This window comes from Geospiza fortis, unplaced genomic scaffold (genome assembly GCF_000277835.1).
Source record: "Geospiza fortis unplaced genomic scaffold, GeoFor_1.0 scaffold12, whole genome shotgun sequence".
NCBI classification, from domain to species: domain Eukaryota; kingdom Metazoa; phylum Chordata; class Aves; order Passeriformes; family Thraupidae; genus Geospiza; species Geospiza fortis.
The window spans coordinates 3381403-3403740 of record NW_005054323.1 but is presented as its reverse complement, the minus strand read 5'-3'; the positions used below and the strand labels follow the sequence as shown (position 1 = coordinate 3403740).

The 22338-nt window shown below is 38.3% G+C and overlaps 1 protein-coding gene across 1 annotated transcript in view; it reads right to left on the bottom strand.

The window, feature by feature from the left end:
- TJP2 (tight junction protein 2) overlaps window positions 1-22338 on the bottom strand; it is a 51098-nt gene that overhangs the window by 10869 nt on the left and 17891 nt on the right. The window contains exons 2-11 of the mRNA XM_031056886.1: window positions 10945-10998; window positions 8887-9011; window positions 6548-6650; window positions 5522-6095; window positions 3926-4029; window positions 3628-3781; window positions 2600-2708; window positions 2350-2489; window positions 1704-1770; window positions 390-540 (exon numbers count right to left, since the gene is read on the bottom strand). Coding sequence (XP_030912746.1) covers window positions 390-540; window positions 1704-1770; window positions 2350-2489; window positions 2600-2708; window positions 3628-3781; window positions 3926-4029; window positions 5522-6095; window positions 6548-6650; window positions 8887-9011; window positions 10945-10989 — 1572 coding nt within the window. The 5' untranslated portion in view covers window positions 10990-10998. The remainder of the gene's footprint in view (window positions 1-389; window positions 541-1703; window positions 1771-2349; window positions 2490-2599; window positions 2709-3627; window positions 3782-3925; window positions 4030-5521; window positions 6096-6547; window positions 6651-8886; window positions 9012-10944; window positions 10999-22338) is intronic.

Genomic DNA, 22338 nt, shown 5'->3' with positions numbered 1-22338 from the left:
GGGGCACAGATGATATAAATCAGAAACCTGAAAAATAAATCACCATAACCCAAATAAACTGGAGAAAGATGAAAGAAGAATTTTTGGCCCAAATTTTTCCCTCTCCAAGACTAGGAAGAAACATTATACAAAAAATTTATTGTGCCATCTTGCAGCATTATCTTGATTAATATTTAAACTACTGCTTCCACAAAATTATAAACAAACTAAAGCTTCGTATACACTGCTCCCCTTCAAGAACTCATTTCTCTAAGATCCCTCCACCACATATACACCCTTGTAAAGCAATAATTATATTGCTAAGATCAAAATTTCTTCCATATTTCCAGTAAGATGAGCAAATGAGAGTATACAGAAGTTATTTGCATTTCAGGGACACATACTCATACCTTAAGAATCTGATCTCCTTCCTGCAGTCCCTCCTCATCAGCTGAGGTACCTTCTTCAATTCCAGCAATAAATATCCCTACATCATTTCCACCAGCCAGTCGTAGACCCACCCTGTCCCCCTTCTTGAATCTCACCATTTTTGTATTAGGACTACAGGATTTACAAACAGAAAAAGGAAGTAAGGGCAGATATTAAAGCAAATAACAATTTTAGGATGCCAAAAGAAAAAAATTACAACCCCTCAACTATATAATATTAATAATATTCTTATATCCTTTCTTTCACTATGTAGGCTATATTTATTGAGGTAACCCTTCAGTGAAGGCGGGAAGCAGATAATTTGCGTTTTTTAGAGTGGAAAAATAATTACGAATAATGACTAAGTGGCATGCACAGACCTGCTGAGCAGGGAAATAGGTCCCTGTTTCTGAAACCCCAAAGTAGCTCCCCACCTATCACATCCTCTGTCATATGAACACCTGCAGTTTTTGTGAAAACAGACTGAGTTATGAGTAATCATACTCATTGTTTTTTTCTTCTATAATCTAAAGAACTGTCATATGAATTAAATGGATACCTATTTTCTTTACTGTGCAACATTTGTTGGAAGTCTTCAAATTTTCTTGTAATGAGAAATATTTTCAAGTATAATCTACTGATATTTTAACAATCAGTCCCTTCACATTGCAGTGGGAGAGACCACTGGACTAGGCTCAGATTTTTTGCTGTCAGAAAAGCTGCATGATTGAGTGACCTTCCAACTCAGAGGACAGTACTTATCTGTCAGCCATTTTCAGTAATATCCTAAGCCTGTATTATAAATTCCCCTTCACCAAAATAATCACTTGATTAATTTGCAAATCAACGACAACATATGCAGGGTCCAACCCAGAAAGGGTTTTATTTAAAACAATACACAGAGCTACAGAACATTTTCAAAACTTAAGGCTTCTCCTTGTAATTCCAACACTGATTCCTTCAATTTCTGTATTTGGAAACTCTCAAAACAAAATATGTAAATTGATTTCCTATTAAAAAAATAAAATAAAACAAAACTCTTGCATATATTTCCATGCAAGCCCAGAAATACAAGGTGTTCTGTACCTTCCAGGTAGATTCTAGGCAGATATTTCTAAAACTAAGTTGATCTCAAATATCATCAGTTAGAAGCCATGTCACCCCTTCTTGGCATTAAGCTATAAAGGGAGTATCACTCCAAATGGGAGAAAGAACACAAACCCATGCAGCCAAGAATCATGCACTGGTCACTAAAGAATACAGAATGCAAAAGAACTCAGCAAGTACCACCTTACCCATATATTGCTTCATCTTCTGGGCTGGGTTTAAGGATTGTTCGTGTAACTGCTTTTGGCTGAGGCACTAAATATAAGAAAAAACCAAAAACAAACAACAAACAAACAAAAAACCAACCAACCAAACAAACACACAAAAAAAACAAACCCCAAAAACCAAAATAAGTTATTGAGATAATGAAAAAGTTATAAATGGCAGGAATTTTTAGCTATCACACAGCAATCAAACCTACCATGTCAAAGATAAATACAGATTTAAAAATTAAGCGTGTCTGACTAAAATTCATTTATTTATAATTTTTTTTTATTCTTGGAAAAAAAAAAGTTCAAGGAAGGGATACACAACTCTTTAAGGCAAGCTAGATCAGACTTCATTTGTCTGCTCAGGGCAACAGTCTAACAGCAGATGTTTTAAGAGAGTATTTGCTTTTTTCAGGTGGTAGGTCTAATAAGGAAGTGCCATCAAAAAATATCAGGTGTTTCTTCCCTGCACCACAAAGCAAAGTGGTGCAGGGAAGAAACTTCTTTTTCTGTGTGTCAGAGTGGGGCCAACAGGAAGAGCATAACAGCTTTGTCAACATGGTTGAGGGAATGGACATTCTGTGGCCAGGGGAAAAAAAAGCAACCAAAACCTTCAGGCTCTGACCTGCTGGATCATCTTGGTACTTCGGTTCCTTGTTTGAGTCCACAGCTGTAAGAGCAGGAGCAGCAATGTCACCAGTTGATTTGAATGGAGTAGGCATTGCTCCCATTCTGGACATCCTACTGGAGGGATCCTCTTTTGCACTACAAGGAAGAAATAGGAAAAAACGAGTCATGAAATCAGATAAGAATGCATATATTTGAATAACTTCTTTGATAAGCATGAGAAAAATGAATTAGAGAACATTTCTTACTTTGGTTTCTCTTTCAGTTTTTCATTGGATGAATGTGAATCTAGATCAGAATGATGTGATCTGTCATCTTGAGGGGAGAATGATCTGTTTGACTCTATTTCAGAAATATCTGTAAAGATATGAAATGCAAATGAAGATGTGCAGGATTTGTTTAAGTTATCTGCTCACCTGATCACCATATGTATTTACGAAGTTTTCAGACAGAGGATACACTGAGCATTTCAGTCCATTTTCATCTCAAGTTGGATTTGACAAAGATTCAAAGAGTGCCTTTTAGTGCTTCCACCCCTCCACCCTCCCAAAATATTTCAGGAAAGGTTCACACAACTTTTAACAAACACGCTCATATCAACAACTACTTTGAGCATACCACACATACCACGTGCATTAGCTAGTGCTAGCAGGCTTTGATTTGAAGCATCATGGAGGTTTCCAAACCAAAGACCACCTTCACATCAACAGGTACCACATCACTGCCCTTTAGCAGCACATAATATTATATGTGGAACAAGATTTATTTGTCCTGCTCTCCCAAACATTCTAAGCTCTTCCCAAAGCAAGATCAGGCTGAGAGATACGGCTCACACACTTAAATAGAACTGTTCTGGGAACAGAAATCAGTTATCCAGGGTCACTTAATTTCCTCTTGTCCTGACATTTCAGCCCATCCATTTGAATGCTGCCATGAATGTTAATGTCCTCAGAAGGAGAGACCAGTCCAAAACACTTGTTTTAAAAAATTTTATTAAAGCACCTGATTTGCTTGCTCCAAGAAGTAAGACTGATTTTGCCAGACCAACATTGGTCCTTCTATGCCTGCCCCTTCCTAAAATCTAACTATATGGTTACTATAAAATTAGTTTCACCTAAAGAAGGGGACTTGTTGCTTAACTGAGTATTACTCAGGTTTGTTTGCATTTCATTGTTTTTCTTAAAGAACCTAATACCACTCTACCACAGCAAAACAATTTAAGCTCCATTTTGTCCTTGCACAGCGTCCAGAACTTTGGATCCACATTAAACCTCACCATCCATTTCTGAGTCACTGTCGTTCAGTGAAGGAATGTTGAGCAGTGTCTGCTTTCGGTCCCTGAGAACAACCAGCTGGAGTTTCCCACGTGATTTCTCAATCAATTTTCGGGCATCAGCCAAAGACATGTTCTCTGTCACTGTACCATTGATCTGGACACAAAAAGTAAACAATAAACAAAACAGGTCTGCATTGTGCTCAAGTTTAATAGTGAACTTGACTATAACATGACTCAGTTCAGAATAACCACTATAACTGGTGCCTGCCAAACTGCTAGCAGTAATACCAGAACAGACCTTGAGAATGATATCTCCTTCATGAAGGTTGCCATCTTTGGTTGCTAGGCCAGTACGGGTCATTTCTTTTATGAAGATCTGACTTCCAAGACGGAGTCCATACTCTGGAACCAAGAAGATAATCCACTGTAGCTTAAAAGATGAGCAAGGATGTATTGTTTTAAAAACTACAGTGTTTCATGCATCAAACACCATTAAACCATGAGAGAAAAAAAAAGAAAAAAAAAGAAGAAAAAAAGCTAGGCCTAGTAAACCCACTTCACCCTGATACCTGGGCTGCCATTACTATTGAACAAGCAATATCCCAAATCCAATTACAGTTGGACAACTGGTCTGCACCTTCCACAGCAAAACAATGCCTTTGTTCTGGAGCTGCTTATTAATGTACTAGATTAGCTTCTCCGATTTGTATTTTACATGGCATAGAGGGGGAAAAGGGTCTAAAAGCACTAACAGAAGTATTTCTTTTCATCAGTTGCTGCATGCTGACGCTATCCTATCTGTACTCCAGGAAATGCTTTCATTGTTTCAAGCAAGGAAACTTTTTTTATTCCCCTGCCCCCTTCTTTCCCTGTGATCTAAGTTACTTGGGTCAGTATATTTGCTACTTAAAAAGAAAGGCAACATCCCTAAAACACACGCATCCTAGAACAACAGAATGTTGTCCTGCTTTTAAAGATCACCACATTTCAGCAAGTCTGTAAAGTATCCATATGAATGGCAGAGATTATTATGGTATAGCTAAACATAAAAGTTAACAAATGCAGCTTATAGTTCTCCTTACTTGCACACATATCTGCATTACCTTTACAAGTGGAAACATTACATGCAGAGGAAGAAGAGGAAGGAGAAAAAAGGACTGCTGCTAGAGCCAATGAAAAAAAAGAGATTAGCTCCTGCATACAAAATTTAATTAGCAAAAAATTGTCAGAATTGCAACAGGGTGGATTAGGAAAAAACCCAACAACCACATCCAACCCCTCCAGAAATAAATCACCACTCCCCCCCCACCAAAAAACCCCAAACAGAAAATTATGTACAACCTAATCTCACATATGCTTTCCAGCACAAGTATTTATTTCACAATGAAAAAAGGTCAGGCTTTTGGCTTTCATTTGCACATTTCAATACTCAGCAAAGAAAGGCTGAAATACTGCCATTTCAGTATTTCAGCTGCTGCTATTTCCGTATTCTTTAATTACCAGAACCAAACGAACTGTATTACTAAAGGCAGAGTCTACTTTTTACCCTTTCTAGTGAACCTTTTTGTAGATGTGCCAAATGTAACCTGAATCATGATCAGATCCATATTTTCCCTCAGAACCAGGAGAAAAGGGCAGAGAAAATGGAAAACTATGGACACAATGGCTTGAAAAGAATGAAATTCTGTGGGAACAAATCTTTGTTCAAAGGTGAAGTTCAAGGTTCTGTGCAAAAAGCATCCCAAATCAGCCAGAAAGAATGAAGAACAACTTAAACCATCAGTTTAAAAAATGTTAACCTGCAAAAGTAGAAAGTAATTCAGTTCTTCTCTTTTCCCCACCAAAACTCATGCTGTACTGGAAGTTGACTCCTCTCCTCCCCTGTTATACCCACCTTCATTATGTCTGCCTTTCGTTAAGAGAACACTGATTGGTGCATTCTGATCCTGTGGTCCTAGGTACTCATGTTGGTGGTGTATTTCAGGTGAAGGACTGCGGGAACGAAGCCTGTCCCGACTACGACTCCTCATTTCCCTCCCATATCTAGGATCAGATAAAGATCCATGACTGTAACTGGGTGGGCTGTAGTCTCCTCTGTAGTCCTGTTCATAGCCAGCATCCCTGTCGATGCTCCTTCCCCTGCTCCGATCCCTTCTATAGTCTCGATCCAAGCTCCTGTCCACGCTCCTACCGCGACTTCGATCACGGCCGTAGCTGAATTCCCTGTCACGGTCTCTGCTTCGCCCTCGGTTGTGCTCATCTCTATAGCTCTGATCCAGGTTGTTTCCCCAGCTCTGGCTGCGCCCTCCATTTCCACTGTGCCAGCTTCTCTCACTGTAGCCACTTCGAGCACTTTTGCCATCAAATTCTGCATGGTCATCCATTACATCCAAAGCTCTGTCCTCATAGTCAAGGGAGGGGCTTCTCTGCAGTGCAGCAGCCTGCACTTTCCTTGGCCTTTTCACTACCTGTTCAGTACAACAGAAAACAAACAAACAAACTCCTATCAAAGATCTGAATGTGAAACTGAACAGATGAATATTCTTCATGCTTCAAATATATGCTGGGGACAAAAAGAAGAACAACATTCTATTTATTATTGGACAAGATCTGTGTATGCAGAACATAATTTGCCTCATGTAACTTCTATTTTGTACCACTCGTTATAAAACATTTATACCACATTATAAAATAAACATTTTATTCTCAGTTTTTCAACAAGGTAACTTTGTCATTTATTGTTGATTATTTTCCATTTGTTTCACCCGCAGAAACTATGTCTTTGTTTTATTTGTTTGGTACTTCGCATATGGCAAAAGATTGCTTTGCTTTGTGCCTTTAAATACTCTTTATAGAAGAAAACCAAAATCCTGCCTGGTTACATACCACTGTACACTGAATATATTTGGCATTTACTTACAATGGTGGCCACCTTTCCACTTTTCCTAAGCTGCTGAACAGCAAAAGAATGTAGAACATTTTCCATTGGGGTCCCATTAACTATGACCACTCGGTCGTCTTCTCTGGAAACGGGAAGGGAGATAAAAAAGGAAAGAGAAGATTTAAGAGGAGTCTTCATGAAAACAGCAGAGCAAAATTTCTTCTTTTGTACCTTTTTTTTTTTTAAACAGAGGAAACCCATGGATTGAATTCAGTTTAACAAGGAGTTTTGCTTTAAAACTGTGTTTGCTATATTAATTCCACAATATCTGAATACCAGAAGCAGCTTTCAGTACATCTAAAAACTAGACATTGAGCAGCACTGTCTTTGTGTATATACTGTGTTCTGCTTAAGTACCTTGCCATAATGTTTCTTAAAGAACATTTGTGATGAGTTTTGAAACTTTTTTATTTTGATCTTTTGGGACTCCTAGTTTTTTACACCTAGACATACTAGACTTCCTTCACATAAGAATTTCACAAAAGCTTCAAACTGCTGCAGCCATACCAGTGTTTAGGCAAATATTGACAAGTACAACTGCAGCACATTTTTCTTCAAGTCTCGTGTTCGGGTCACATTTACTCTGTAGAAAGGTGATTGGGAGAAAAAAAAAAAAACCAACCCAACAAAACAATAATATAGAAGAAGTCCTCCTTGCCCTAAACATAGGCCAACTGAGATTACTAACTTTTCTGTTCAGACCTCCTGCATATCAAACAGACCACTAACACCTAACTTACCTAACCCTCTATGAAATTGCCCCATAACACTGATTAATTTAGCCCCATAAGTTTCATAAAGGTATTTCAATGCCAAAAGTGAAGAAGATTAAAAAAAAAAACAAATTACCACTCCTCATACCCCTTATATTAGTTTATTCTGGTGACTACCCAGTTACAGTCAGAGTATTAGCTCAACAAATTACTGGTTACTTTGCCATTTTCTGCTAGATAAAAGAAACATTTGGTACCAACTATTTTCTCATCATTATAATCAAATCACATCACAATCTTCTGTTCAAATAAGAAGATTATATACTCTAAGCCTCCATTTGTAAGACACTCTAACTCCCATACGATTTTTGTGCCTCTTTTCATACCCTTCCAATTCCTTTTAGTGGATGAGTATGCCAAGTATACCAGAATAGAATGCAATATTTCAGTATCAGTTTCGTCCAGGTTTATGCAGGAATTAAAATAGCTCTCTGGACAGTCCATACACCCAAAGCTAGTCCTGAACTCAATGTTGCAATATTATGCCAAGAGGTCCATCTACATGTGCTCATTTTATCCTGCAAAAGATGACAGGATGGTTTTACCCATCCACTCTGAAGGTTAGACATATTCCTTGATTTGGAGGAAAAGCTTTACTTTCATTTTTCTTCAGAATGTGTTTTGTCTGAAAGTGCCCAAGTATCTTGGTATTCCCTTGCCATCATCAATTTACCTATGATCTTTCATAATCTCTGGACGTGATTTCATTCCCAAATCACAAGTGATTACGGAACAGGATGGATGACAGTGGTGCTGTGCAGGGGTCACTGCTATAAAATGTAGGATTTGTCCACTTCTGTTAAAAATTATTTATTACATGCTTTACAATTACCCTTTTATTTAGTTACTCAACAACAACTCCCATGTCAGCCATTTCATTTTCTGACCAAAAAATAAATGCATGGCAAAAGGGACAGAATCTAATCTCCTGATTTATTATTGCTGCACAATTATTTGGTATTCTTCCAAATCGTCTAGTCCTCATCAGGTATTTCAGATCAAAGGATGAGAAACTGATCTAGGACAGAAACTCAGCCTACGGATTAATTGTTTGTACATGACAGATGCTGCCTCACCAAGGACGAAGTTATCAGAAAGACAACAGAAACTCTTTATTTCCATAATTTTTTCTTTCAGATATAATGAAACATTTAGCAAACCATATTTGGGCTGACCTAAAATCATTCTTGGAAACTAATGAAACGTGTTTACTGGAGGAGGAACAAGGAGAATGTTTTAAGACACTAAGTTTTTCTACTGTTTCTTTAAATGAAATGCAATCTTGAAAGAAACATACTTAACTGTTAAAGACTTCTCAACACCACCACTGAAATGTAATGTCTTTACCAACAGCAACTAACACCTCTGTGTAGGGTTTACTTGTTATGTTGTTTTGGGGTTTTTTTTAGAGACACCTAGATATTCAAGAGGGCACCAAGTCTTCAGGTGATTAAATCACCAGGATTTCAACCACATTGGTCTAAAGGTTTTATGTATTCTACAGCCATACCCCTCAAAATGCCAGACAAAGAAAAATGTGCTTACTGAAGTAATCCATCTGCTGGACCACCTGGGAGAACACCCGAAATTACTATCGATGTTTCACCATTTTCAAAATGAGGGTTATCTCTGCCGCCAGACACTGCAATCCCAAATCCTCGTTTCGAATCCTTTACAATAAAACCAAATACAACAAAACTTGAATACATTGACAGGAATTTTGACAGGGAGAAATAAGAGGAACATGAATGTTCTTGTGATGGCGCTCTTAAGTAGATATTAAAATATGATAGCTGCATGCATAGTGCTGCAGAAACACACAGTACTTCTAGATTTAAGAAAGATTAGGTTTACACATCCATGAATCAAGATGACAAGTTCCTATCTTCCAAAACCTCTACAGCCTTATGATTGCTAGTAATTAAGTAAAGAAAATAAAATTTGCCTGAAATTTGCTTCACCATCCCATGGGTTATTTATACCAAATTCATTGTTAGATGGATCTATTTAGTTAGTGATGCCTGGAAAAGTAGAACAGCTTTCCCAGGATCTCATCTTCATTATGATTACTAAGTAGTTCCTCAATCAAAATAACAAGATCATGGTTGATTACAAAGAGCAATTAGTGAACTTGTGCATTGTCTATATAATCATCCTCTGTCAGAATCAACTGTTTTAAATATGTAAATTATGTCAAACCTGTCATCATAGAAGTAATAGATCCATAGCAGTCTTAAGATAACATTCATAAAACCAAAGAAATGCTTCACAAAATGCCAAGGAAAACATGTCAATAGCACCAAACCTGAGAACTGTTAGCATAACTGAACTGCTGACAGCAAGGGGAGCACAAAACCACACAAGCTTAATTTTATCTGCTACTTAACATACACATCATATCACTAAAAATTACAAATTATGCTACATTTGAACAAAACATTTCAACATAGTGGCAAAGTAATACATCAAATTAAAGTCACACTTTCCCCCAACACCCAATCAGCGCGTGTAGTTCATCATATGTCACCTCATGTTCTACTAAGGCTGATAGTAAGTGATTATTTCTTTGAGGAGGAAGAGGAAAAAAGAGATGTGGTTTTCTTTTAAAATAGCACTTTACTTGCACTAAGCACTACAGATTAGTTTTATAGGAAGCAGTTTGATGTTTTACACCAAAACAACAGATTCAAAGTAATGGTAAAATTAATGGTAGTGGCTGATACAGCAAGTTCAGTAGCCCTTCACCATCTAAGTAGCCTAAGTCTACCTCTATGGTAAAGAAGTAATGCTAACTTACACAATATCAGAGATCTGAAATGCTAGAAATTACAGGAACTAAGATCTTCTTCTGCAATGTTTTTCCTGTCTACCTCTGCAGAAAAGAAACCAACCTCTTTTGGATCATTGAGGTCAGTTCATTGCAGAAGATGTGAAAAACTTGAGCAGCCTGAACACAGACCATCAGAAGAGCCGGGAAGACTATCACTAGCCAAAGTGCATACCTGGTACTGTGGTGTGGCAGCCTAGATATTAAAGGACACAGGCACATGTGCACTATTTTCTTTAATTCAAAAGGACTCCACTTGATGAGACACCTCCTCTTTTCTCAAAAAAAACAACTTTTAAAGTGACACATAGTCCACCTTTTTGTAAGTTTTAATGACAGTGCTTTTCTACTGGATTCTACACTAGTATATATTAAAGTATCTTACAAAATTAAATCAGTGGAATCCTCCTCAGTGATTATTACAAAGCCTAGACATCAACCACAACTTGCTTGATAGAACCATCTGCTTTATTTTTAAGGCTCTCCAATAATGAATTTAGCTATGTGGCTGATATGTGGTATATCACACTGACACTAGAAAGACCAAACAGCAGCAAATACGGCACTTAAATTGTTAATTGAATTTACTCCTAACATTAAAGAGTTGCACTACTGTATGAGTAGCAACTAAGCTTTAAAATAAAAACCATATCTGATTTGAACAATTAATCCTATTCTAGACTCAGGCATGCTAATGACATCTATTGCAAAACATATTCAGAGTAAACCAGTGCTTGAATATTTGAAAACTAAAAATATAACAGGCACTCACTCACCTTTTGTAAGGTCACTGTGTACTGTTCCCATATCAGCTCTTCCATGCCTGGGGCCTGTTGCACACAGAAACCAATTAGAAAAACACATAGCACATAACTATTTAAATTAAAATGTGAAATACCCTACTAAAACACAGGTTTAAAAATAATTTGCATATTCTAATATTTTCAGAGAATTAATATGAAATTAACATATTTTAAATGATGACAATTTTTCTTTAAAAAGGAAAAAATATTAATAGGTCCAGAGTGGTAGAATCCCTTCACGTTTCACTGATTTAACAGCTCATTCTGATTTTCTGGAAAAACCCTTATTCAGCAAAAGCATTAATTCAGATCAACTAGCAGTCTATAGCCCTGATTCAAATAACACATAAAATACTTATGGAAGACCTTTCTGTCCCAGTATCCAGTAAGATTAGCAGTTGAAACTGAGGTTTTCAAAATGAACTAGACTTCAGATCTCTTGCGTCTTGTTCATGTGGATTTAACAAAATGTTCTGTCCACTATGAATTACATAGCTAAATAGTTAGGTTCCCATCAAGAAATTAAATTTTACAGGAAAACACAATATAACACTATATAGTACAGGTATAGCCATTTCTGTGACACTGCTCAGAGACCTTTTTTTACCACATTTCCAGTTAAAATGGATTATTTTTATCTTACATGATATAACCTGAAATCTTTCCAACACCACAGCTTAAAATATAATACAGAATAATCACCCAGCTGTGATGCATCATATAGTACACAGCCAGCCCCTTCAGTGTCTGCCCTGTAAAACTAGGAGAGAAATGAGCCACTGCACTGCAGAAAAATGACACTGAAAATATTTCAAAATGGAAAGTGTCCGTTGCAGAAGAAAAATACAGGCCTTGCATAAGGATGTGCATGCACATACTCAAGCCACAGGTTTTATTTGTTTTTACTGAAAGTGGTCTTCCTTTATCTCAGAAGACTGAATCTCAGACAAAAGCTCAGTTCAGACTTAATGGTCTTTTTGAAGGCATCACGGGAGTAATGACAGCTAAACCCCAAAATATTAGACAGAGAAGTGACACAAGAAGGGTATGCCTGTACTTTAAGGCATCCCTTGCATTTTCAAAGTAAGACTTCTGGCAGTGAACAACTGCTCAACAAGCTATGGAAGTTATTTCTCATATGCAAAAAAAACCCTTTTTGCATAGTTCCAGTTGATTCTGTGCACCACAAAGAGAAACTAGATTTACATTTGCCATTGCACATTCACGGTATTGAAAAACAGTCCTGTTCAGAGATCCTGAAGGAATATGCAAAACATTCAGCATTCTTACCAGAAATTTTACAACACTGAACAGTGTTAAATTTCCACTGTTCTGCCAGAAAATGAACAATGCTTCCCAGTGTCCAGAATCTCTGGTGTCTAATTAAAAAGAAAATTAGAAATAGATGTAGGAGATGATGGCTTATATTAAAAGTAATACATATAAGTAATTGTTTCTAAATTTTTACTTGTCTAGGTCAGAAAAGAATGTGTTCATAACTATTAGTATTAAAACACATGTGTCTTGGGGTCAGTGTTGAATGTGCTGACTCACATAGTAAAATTATTTTATCTGGTATTGCCGTTTAACCAGCTAACATGTCAAAGCTTTCAGCTATCTGAAACTGAACACACTTCATATACTCCCTTACACAGAGAATCTCTGCCACAAGTGAAAAATTCCTCCTTAACTAAGCTCTTCTTTCAAACTGCTGTGACTTCTCTATGTATTTTTAAGCTCTGCAAAAAATGACTCTGTGCTGAAGAGGGGTCTCAGTGTCATTTAAATTCCATCTGACTTCACCAAATAAACTTTTAGAAATCAAAGTCAGTACCAAATGATGAGCAAAATCTGAAGGACAAGCAGATAGGTTCAAATTTTGTAGAAGCACAGAAGATGGAAAATCTTTTCCATCCTCCTCTTGATAAAAAACCCTCAACAACTTACACATGTAACACAAACATCACTTAAATTCAGTTTGCACTGTATGCAGCTCCTACCAACACTACCTCCCCGCGAAAAACACTGAGGCCAGCCCTGAGCAGGTGCAAGAGTAAGGCAGGCAGAACGCACTCACAGGGAGCTTACTACCCATGGGGACAGAGACAGGCCTGAGAAATGACTGCTTATTCATTACAACACTGCAGAAAAAAGGATTGAGGAAAGTACTGCAAAGGTATCACAGACAGATGTAAGGATACGAAACAGGAAACTTATGGGAATTCCCTTCCAGAAAACTAGGCCTTCCATGAGCAGTGGCGTAAGTATAACCTTGTGCACAAGTGGAGAGATGTACTGGATTGTAAACCAAAGCATCGTAAGCCTACAGAGTTAAGTTTACTTTACTCTTACAAGTAAGTTTTATGGCATCTGGTCAAAAAAAAAAGAAAAAGTAGTAAGATTGAAAGAGAAACTACTGCCTGCAGACACTAAAATTAAGGTCTTGCAAGATGCCAAGCCCATAGTATCATCTCATTTGTGCCTAGAAAAAGATCCTCATAGTATCAGTGACTGTTTCAGGTACATTCTATGTACATCTTTGCGGTTTATTTGTACCTTGAAACTGTTACTGAAAATTCAAGAAGAGAATTAAGCAATTCACTTTTAAACTTGCAAGTATCTGTCAAGTAATCAATTTTTTGAAACTGCTCCTTGGGAAACTGTCTCCCGTTTGCTGTACTCTGCATCTGAAAAGGAAAGCACACTATGTACTTGCAAAGCTGATTTTATTCAATGTAATTACCAAGACAACACGACTAGCTCTGCCCTACAGATAAAGCAATGCAGGCTCTGCAACACAGTTCAAAGAACTGAATGGTCACCTTGGAAGCCTGTAAGGCAAAAGCAATCTCTAAACAACAATCTCTTTAACATTATAAAATGTACTGCTACTTGCCATTGTCACAAGGCTAACCCATACCATCAGAGTAATCAAGAAGAGAAGATTGAGAGGGAGTGAGAGACTACAAATGTTACAAATCATCAGTTGGGGACTTGATCAAAACTAATATCTAAGTCTCCACCCGAACTGTGAAATTCCTGCACTCCACATTTAGTGATGTGACTCTCCTCTGAATGCATCAAGTGATGAGTTATGAAAAGCCTTCATCACCTTGCCAATTTCTTCATACTTCATCTGTAAGGAAACACAAAGGGATCCTGAGCAGCTTGTGCATTCCTTACAGGATCACAGTTTCACTGCAAGATTGCACACCAAAACACTGGAGAGAGAAAGGCAGGCAAAATGGTTAAGAACCCCACCTCAAGTTACTAACAGTAACTGTTTTACCACCCAGGTTTCACACAGACAACAGGCTACCTGCAGTAAATGCAAATTATTGTAATTAGCTAGTCTAAATTCATTAGGGACTATAGTCAGTCCGCTTCTAATTAGAACACTGCAGTCAGGATTTGCTTAAATCTGTCTAATGCTCATATACTAAAATGACAGGTGCTTTCTAAATACCCAAAATAGACTGTTTAGCAGAATCTTTGGCAGGAAACTAGTCAAAGTGCTAAAATCACCAGTGTGCAACAAACAGGCAGCTGTTGCAGCTCTAACTGACAGTCATCAAGAGATTTACAGAATTACTTGCTACTGAGAGATCACCGAAGACAACTTCATTCATGCCGAAAGAAGAACAAAACCAGAAGACCTGCCACAACAATCATCTGGCTATAAAACTGAGTTAGAGAGGGGAGGGATATATGAAGGGAGGAGGGGAAGAAAACATGTGGAGCAAGATGTAACAAAAAGCAACTCACGTGCCCTTTCAAAATCCCCAACTTTTTGACTGCATGTGACCACATTCTCTGCAGAGCTTGAGCTGTCTTCATTGTTGCGGGATATAATCTGTGAGGGAGCGCCGTACATCCCGTCTTTTCATCTGTTTCCACCACTCAACACGGTTATGTAATTCTAATACAATAGTGGCCTACATACTCTAACAAATCCTGCCGTCAGTTTCACACAGAAACACATCAAAACTGCAGCAAGGAAATGCACTGTGAGTTTAACTAACTCCCAGAAAAACGCAGTGCTGTAATCTTATGTTTGTTTGTTTTTAAAGGAAGTGCTGAAAACAGATCACTATGCAGCGCCTTACTCTTCTTCCAAGCACATAGGGGTTCACCCCACCAGGAACCTAATTTAAACTCACAAGAAAAGAGGCTTAAGAAGCACAGCACAGACAATCTGGAAATTCATATACTGACTATAATATTTTACAGAACTGTGTGGGCTTGGCTCCAGCAAGAAAAAGGAGAAATAAATACAAAATTGTACTCACTGCAAATAACAGTATTTGCCATCAAACATTTAGTAAAGTATCATTTGTAAGAATGACAAGCTAATTGTAGAGCCAAACAGATAGGTTACTTTATTGGAAAATAGGTCAAGCTATCACTCCCATTTATGCTGCATGAATGCTGTGAAATTTAAGCCTCAAGTGAACTTTTCCCCTAGACTTTACGTAAGTTTCACAGGCAGTGAACAGACAGGAAGACATACCAAGTTTTGTACACAATGCTAACCTCTATACATAGATTTCACTTTTCACTAGTAGAGCAATTTTAACTGTTAAAGAGTAATAATGTAGACAGCAGTGGAAAATGCGAAGGGCTGTCTTGTTAATTTTTCAGTGGAGTTTTTTTGTTGAGTATTTTTGTTTTTGTGGTTTTTTTTTAGGGGGATGCAATTAGGGAGAATAGTGGGTAGGAGGGCCACAGCGGGACAAAGCATGTGTTCCAGTTTTTCCATTCAAAATGAAGACTGAATGCAGCATTCTGTATTTTGACTGTGAGCCCACCTCTGCACTAGCCAGCCAAACTAGGATGAACAGAGGCTAGCACCTTCATGACTGAGCTGCCAAGAGTGAACACCAAGGGGATGCAGGAGAAGCACAATGACACCAGCCTCCAACTTGGATATGAGTAAGACTTTTATTAGGGTTTGGTGAAAATAGTTTAGAATCTCCATCAACATTTCTAAGGAGAACATTCCTCGCAGCAGACTCACATTCACAGTATCCAAAACTGGTATTTATTTATTTATTTTTACAAAAAGGGCAGGAAAAAGAAACAAATGTAAGTATGTCTTTGAGACTTCTCTAGCCGTGCTTTTTTAGCTTTTCTGTTTTCTTCCCCCTTGCCCTGAAAAACCTTCAGAAGTACTCCAAACAGAGAAGAAAAGACCATGATGACATAAGAGAATAAAAATTGTGAAACATTATCCACGAGCTGAAGCAGTTAAAACAGCAAGGACTCTTCTTTTTTTTGTTTTGGACTATCCTTTTTCTTTAAAGGAATATAATGAGAAAAATGAATGGATTGCCTCCACCAAAATTTAAAATGTAATTTTTCTGAAATTTTAAAAAATAATCAAGAAATCTAGGAACTTTACTGCAAGTGAAGAGACCAGAGAATTAACAGAAGGATGCAGGTGTTTGCATTTGGATGTTTAATTTTGAAGGAAAACAGTATCTCCAGAATAGGAATACCTCAACTCAATCCTTTTAAACGGAGATGAAAAAAATTCCAAACAAGCATTGTCCCAGACACTATCCTTTCACTTTACACCTGCATGCCTCTTCACAAAAAATAACTATAAAGGGAAACTATAATCTAACTTCACTCCTAGCACAAGATTATAAAGGCAATTGCAACCCTTCTACATATCACACCTATTATCCACAGGCATTTAAAACTGGAACTTTTTTAAAGCAAGCTCAATTCCAATGACAGATACACCCTCTGGCTCCTTCTGGGAGTCTATCCTGATAATAAAATGTTTGTGAATCATGTGGGGAAAGAAAACTAAGCATGATGATCTGGTTTATAAAGTGGGGAAGGTGAGAAGAAAAAGAGAGCTCTCAAAAAACTCAACCAAGCAACCTCAGAACATCACAACAAAATCTTACAGCAGCTGGCTGCATCTGTCCACTCACCCTAGGGTCAAAGTTTTAAACCTAGCACTATGTTTTGATCTCCTCCTCTAAAACCAAGGAAGAAAAAGGGTGCTTCCTCACACATAATTATACAAGCAAGACACAATCTGTCCAAGCAAGCAGAAAGGATACATTTAACAGTCTTATTGGTTCAATTATGGAAGTAATACAAAAAAAAACCAGGTCCTTGCCCTCCAACTTTTCCGGTCCCCCCTCCGCATGCTACTGTGGATGTAAGCTGAGTGTAGGTTTTCCCTAGAGACAGACTTATACAACAAAGATAAACAAGAACTTCAAGTTCAAGTGAAAGCTATCCACTTGTAAGAGACAGAGGGGCAGAGACTCTTCTAGACACTGATAGGAACAGCCAGGTGGAGGGAGTCCAAAGCTGCATCAAGATGTAAGTATTCCTGGTCTCAAAGACAAGTTACACTATCAGAGAAACTGCCCTTACATCTCACCTGCCCTCATAAAGGCAATTATGATGGACAAAAAAGGATGGCCTTAGGCTTTCAAAGATCCTGATCCACTTCAGTTTCTGGGTGACACTAAAGAAATGCCCTCTGTATGGAGTGGAGGCTCAGTGAAATAAGAAGCAATCTGTACATCAGTGTGTGGTGTGAAGTACCACATCTCTTCTTCAGCTGAATGCCATAGCCCAGGTTATTAAAGATGTCTACAAAATGATGATGATGATGCAACACAAGCTGCATAGCCAGAGCTTGCCAAGTATTCCTAACATAATGAAATGTAGCTGAAGAGGAACAGAACCTTTATTGGGCCTTTCTGGTGTAGTGAGGAAGCCACTTGGAAGAAGGCTCCAGTTGGTGTGTTCCCACGAATTATCTGTCTATGATACAGCAGACCTTTGATTAGGATCCAGGAAAAATGAAAAAAAAACTACTTTTGCCCATGGATCATCCACAATACAGCCAGCATCTTGCACAAAAAGAGGTATCTTATTTTCTACCAGTAAATACTCTGATTCAGACAAGCATATCCTATTTTTCATATAGGTTCCTGCACCAATACAGCAACTCCCAGAACAGCAACAGATCCTCCTCAAGAAAGAGGTTCCTGGAATGATGAATGGCTCAAATTAAATAAAGACAAATGATAAAAAGTGGTTTGCAAAAGATATCCACTTGAAGTAAAAGATTACTGCTCTTCAACAATGGCAGAAATGCCTTCTCTTTCGTCCTAGGGGCACAAAGAAGAAATTTAAGGTACAGTTCCATGGTAAAAGATCATATTCTACTTTTACATTCCAGTAAAATCAAAAATGGTTGCTAACATCACAATGGGTTATATTATCAGGATGCAGGAAGCTAGGGGAAAAAAAGTCACAAACTGTACACACAAGTACACCTCCGACATGGAATAAAAATATTTGAAGGAGAAGAAAAAATTCACATAGAAATGAGACAGACAACCTTTCTTCCTCTTCCTGCTAATGGAAAATTATCAGTTACATTATATAAGGTTTGCTTTCATCCAAATTACTCAACAAGAACAAATATTAGCAAAATACGTTTTCTCTATTGGCAAGGTAACAAACATTCATCAGCAACTGGGTCAAGTGGAAGTTGTCCCTGCTCATGGCAAGGGGGTTGGAATTACATTATTTATTAAGTCCCTTCCAACCCAAATCACTCTGTGATTTTGTGTATTATCAGACCTTGTGTCAGAAATTGCTTTTTTTACACAATGTAGAAACAGCAATCTGAAGGGCTGCCTAAAAAGACCTAAAAAACCATAAATTGAGCATAATGTTTCTAAAAATTATTTTTCATAGATAAATAAGATAAAATCATGATAAGTTGAATGTCACTATAAAGAAACACAAACCATTCTTCATGTAAAAGCCAAGATGTTGTTTAAAGCTTTTCTTAATCATATTTCACTCAGGAGTTATAACATTTGGTTGCTATAGATTGCAAATTCTATCTAAAACAGTACCAGTAAATACTGGATAAAGTACAACAAGCCTATTCCAGGCATTCACAAAGCAATCTTTACTTCTTAAGTTTCATGAAAACTTTTAAAATGACCAAATGAGAATGGTTAACTACAGTTAACTAAACAATAATGAAAGGGTCTTTTGTTTCACTTCTTTCAGGACTCATGAATGAATTCATCATGACAACAATGCCCACAGTCATTACTTGGCACTGTGCTGAGCACTATTTCACTATGACTTTTGCTTCCAGTTAGCAAAACTACTACTTCTTACAAATCAACCAGTACCAAAGCTCTTAACTGCAGAGCCAAGAGCATAATTTAGGTTTCTTGACTTCAAGTCAAGTAGCCCAAGGGTTGTGCAAGGAAGCCAACACACAAGATTTCCTCCATTTCTGTCAAATGCAAGTCTTGCAGGAAAACAGCCTCTGTTATTGGAAAACAGGGATCAACCTTCTCCTATTGTGGGAGTTTGAGCCAGATTAACAGGTGAGGAAGAATTCCAGGGTGGCAGAACCTGCATTCATTTCTACCTCTTCTTGCACTATGACACAACAAATGCCTTCCAGACTGCAAACTGAACCAGAATCCACTTCTACCCAGAACTGGGGAGATGAAGGCACTGTTCATCAAACTATTGAGAATATTAATTGACAAATGCATCTAGGTCTCATTTGCATTGTAGCCCTGATTTTAACATTCACAGCATAATGCCCCAGATCTCCCAGTGCACAAAAAATTGTCAAACGAATTAGCCCAAGGGGATGGAAAAAGGTTTCACACACAGAGAAGATCTATGCTGATCTGGATCTTTGACAAGTTGTGTGCTTTTTAATGCAAAATATATCACTTCATCCGGCTCACAGCATTTAAATGACAAACAAAGCTTAAGTGAAATGAAGGATATCGCACAATCCGCCCAGTGCAGCAGCCTCTGCAGTAGTATTCTTCAAACGGCTCACAGTGATGAAACAACATCCCCAGCTGAGAGAATTTTTTCAGGAATTTGCCCAAGCACAGGAAAAAAAAAAAACAAAAAAAACCAAAAAAACACCAAAATAAACCAAATCTACATCAAAATAGAGGCATGGGATTTGAGTTTTGTAAATATTTAATTTTTCTGCAATTCCAAAATAGAAAGGACACTGGACACCTGGACACTGAAAAGAAGACAGTAAAGGATGTGGCATAAGGCATCCCTTTGGTGGATTATAGCATAGGGCACATAATCACTGTATAGTTCTGTTTTGTTTCAACTCTGTATTAAGGAAGTACCTAAATAAAAATGGGGAGGCTATATATGCACATATAAATATTTGAGTAACACATACAGTATGCTTTTTTTTTCCCTTCTTTGGGGAAGGAAAAAAAAAAGCAATTTGTTTTTGGGGAAATTTTTTTTCAGTTCAAGACAGTAAGATACTCTCTAGGAAAACTGCATTTCCTGCGTATTTTTACCAAACATTTACTAATTATACTGAAAATTTTCAGAAAGTGGGACAAGGATTTTTGAAGGAAGAAAAGGGAGAATCAGGATTTTATTAAAGTATTTAGTGTCAAGTCACAATTCACTTTAGAAATTGCTTATGAAAATCTATGGTGTATAGTATTTTTGTTTGTTCTCTCGCTTTCTGGGTGCTTTCTCCTTCTCAGACTTGTTAAAGTTTCCTTGTCTCTAAAAATGAGCACTTTTGGAAGGATCTCACAAGACCAACACCCCTTTTCATCTTCGGCTATGCAGTTTTTCCTTCACAAACACACAGCCTCATAGGCTGGGATACAGCTTTGCACGGTATGAACTGAACAAATTCTTTCTGACCATCACGGTTTCCACACTCCTCCTGCTCATTTACATGCAGCCCCTTGACTCTGTGAATTCTGCTGTTCAGTTCTAAAAAAGAAGCCAAGACAGCTTTCTAAAGCCACAAAAACATCCTCATTTTTTCTCACTGAATTACTCTCTTGCCATTTCTGTCAGCTGAACTGGTAGGCCAAGGGAGATTGCAGAACAAATATTAGAACTCTGCAGCCAAATTCAACTTGGATAACATATGAGGCTTCTTTTAAGGATGCACCAGGAAAACAAGAATTTACAAAAGGGACAGATTAAATCATAGAATAGTTTAGGTTGGAAATGGCCTCCAAGATCACTGAATCCAGCTGTTAATGTAACACTGCCAGGATCACCACTAAACCATATCCCCAAGGTATACCTACACGGCTTTTAAATACTTCCAGGGACAGTGACTCAACCACAACACTTGGTAACTTGTTTCAATGTTTGACAACCCCTTCTATGAAGAAACCTTCTTGGCCCTATCACTCTCTGTCCCCGGTAGAAGTTTCTGGGGAAAGGGCAAGGACAGGGAGTGATGGACAGAGTGGTGGCCATAGTAACTGGGGAGGGGTTTGGAAGTTACTATAGAAACCAAGGCGGGGATTGGGGATTGACATTAAAAAGGGATACATTGCAGGCGGGAAAGGAGCTCTGGGCAGAACCATTCATAGTTAGAACTGGGGGGAGGACAAGTGGAACAAACCATCTGGAATTACATTAAAACCTTTCCTAATACTCAGCTGAAATATCCTCCTGGCACAACTTGAGCCTATGTCCTCTCATTTTGTCACGAGCTGTCAGGGAGAAGAGACCCACACCCACCTTTCAGGCAGTTGTAGAGAGCCATGAGGTCATCCCTGATCTCCTTTTCTCCAGGCTAAACACCCCCAGCTCCCTCAGCTGCACCTCACAGGGCTTGTGCTCCAGACCCTTCACCAGCTGTGTTGCCTTCTCCAGACACACTCCAGCAATCCATTGTCTTTCTTGGAATGAGGGGCCTAGACAGGATTTCAGGTGTGGCCTCACCAGTGCTGAGTACACACGGACAATCACTTCCCTCATCCTGCTGGCTAGGCTATTGCGGATACAGGTCAGCATGCCACTGGCTTTTTTGGCCACCTGGGCATACGCTGGCTTATGTTCAGATGCTGTCAACCAGCACCCCCAGGCTCTTTACTGCTGGGCAGCTTTCCAGCCACTCTGTCCACAGCCTGTAGCACTGCCTGGGGATCTGATGAAAGTGTAGGACCCATCCTTTGGTCTTGCTGACCCTCATGCTCTTGGTCTTGGACCATGGATCCAGCCTGTCCAGATCCCTGTATGGAGGCTTCCTACCCTCCAGCAAGCAGATCAGCACTCTCACCCAACTTAGTGTCATCTGTCCAGATCATCAGCTAACTTATTAAACAGGACCAGACCCAGTACTGAGCTCTAGGGAACTCAATTTTTTTCTGGCAAGCAGCTGGATTTAACCCCATTCACCACCACTCTTAGAGACTGGCCATCTAGCCAGAAGCATGGAAGAAAAAGAAACAGAGAACAAGACTTCTATGGAAAAGACAGGAATACAGAAGTTCCCAAGTAGCTTTAAGGCTACTTAATAGTATGAGAAAATATATATTATAT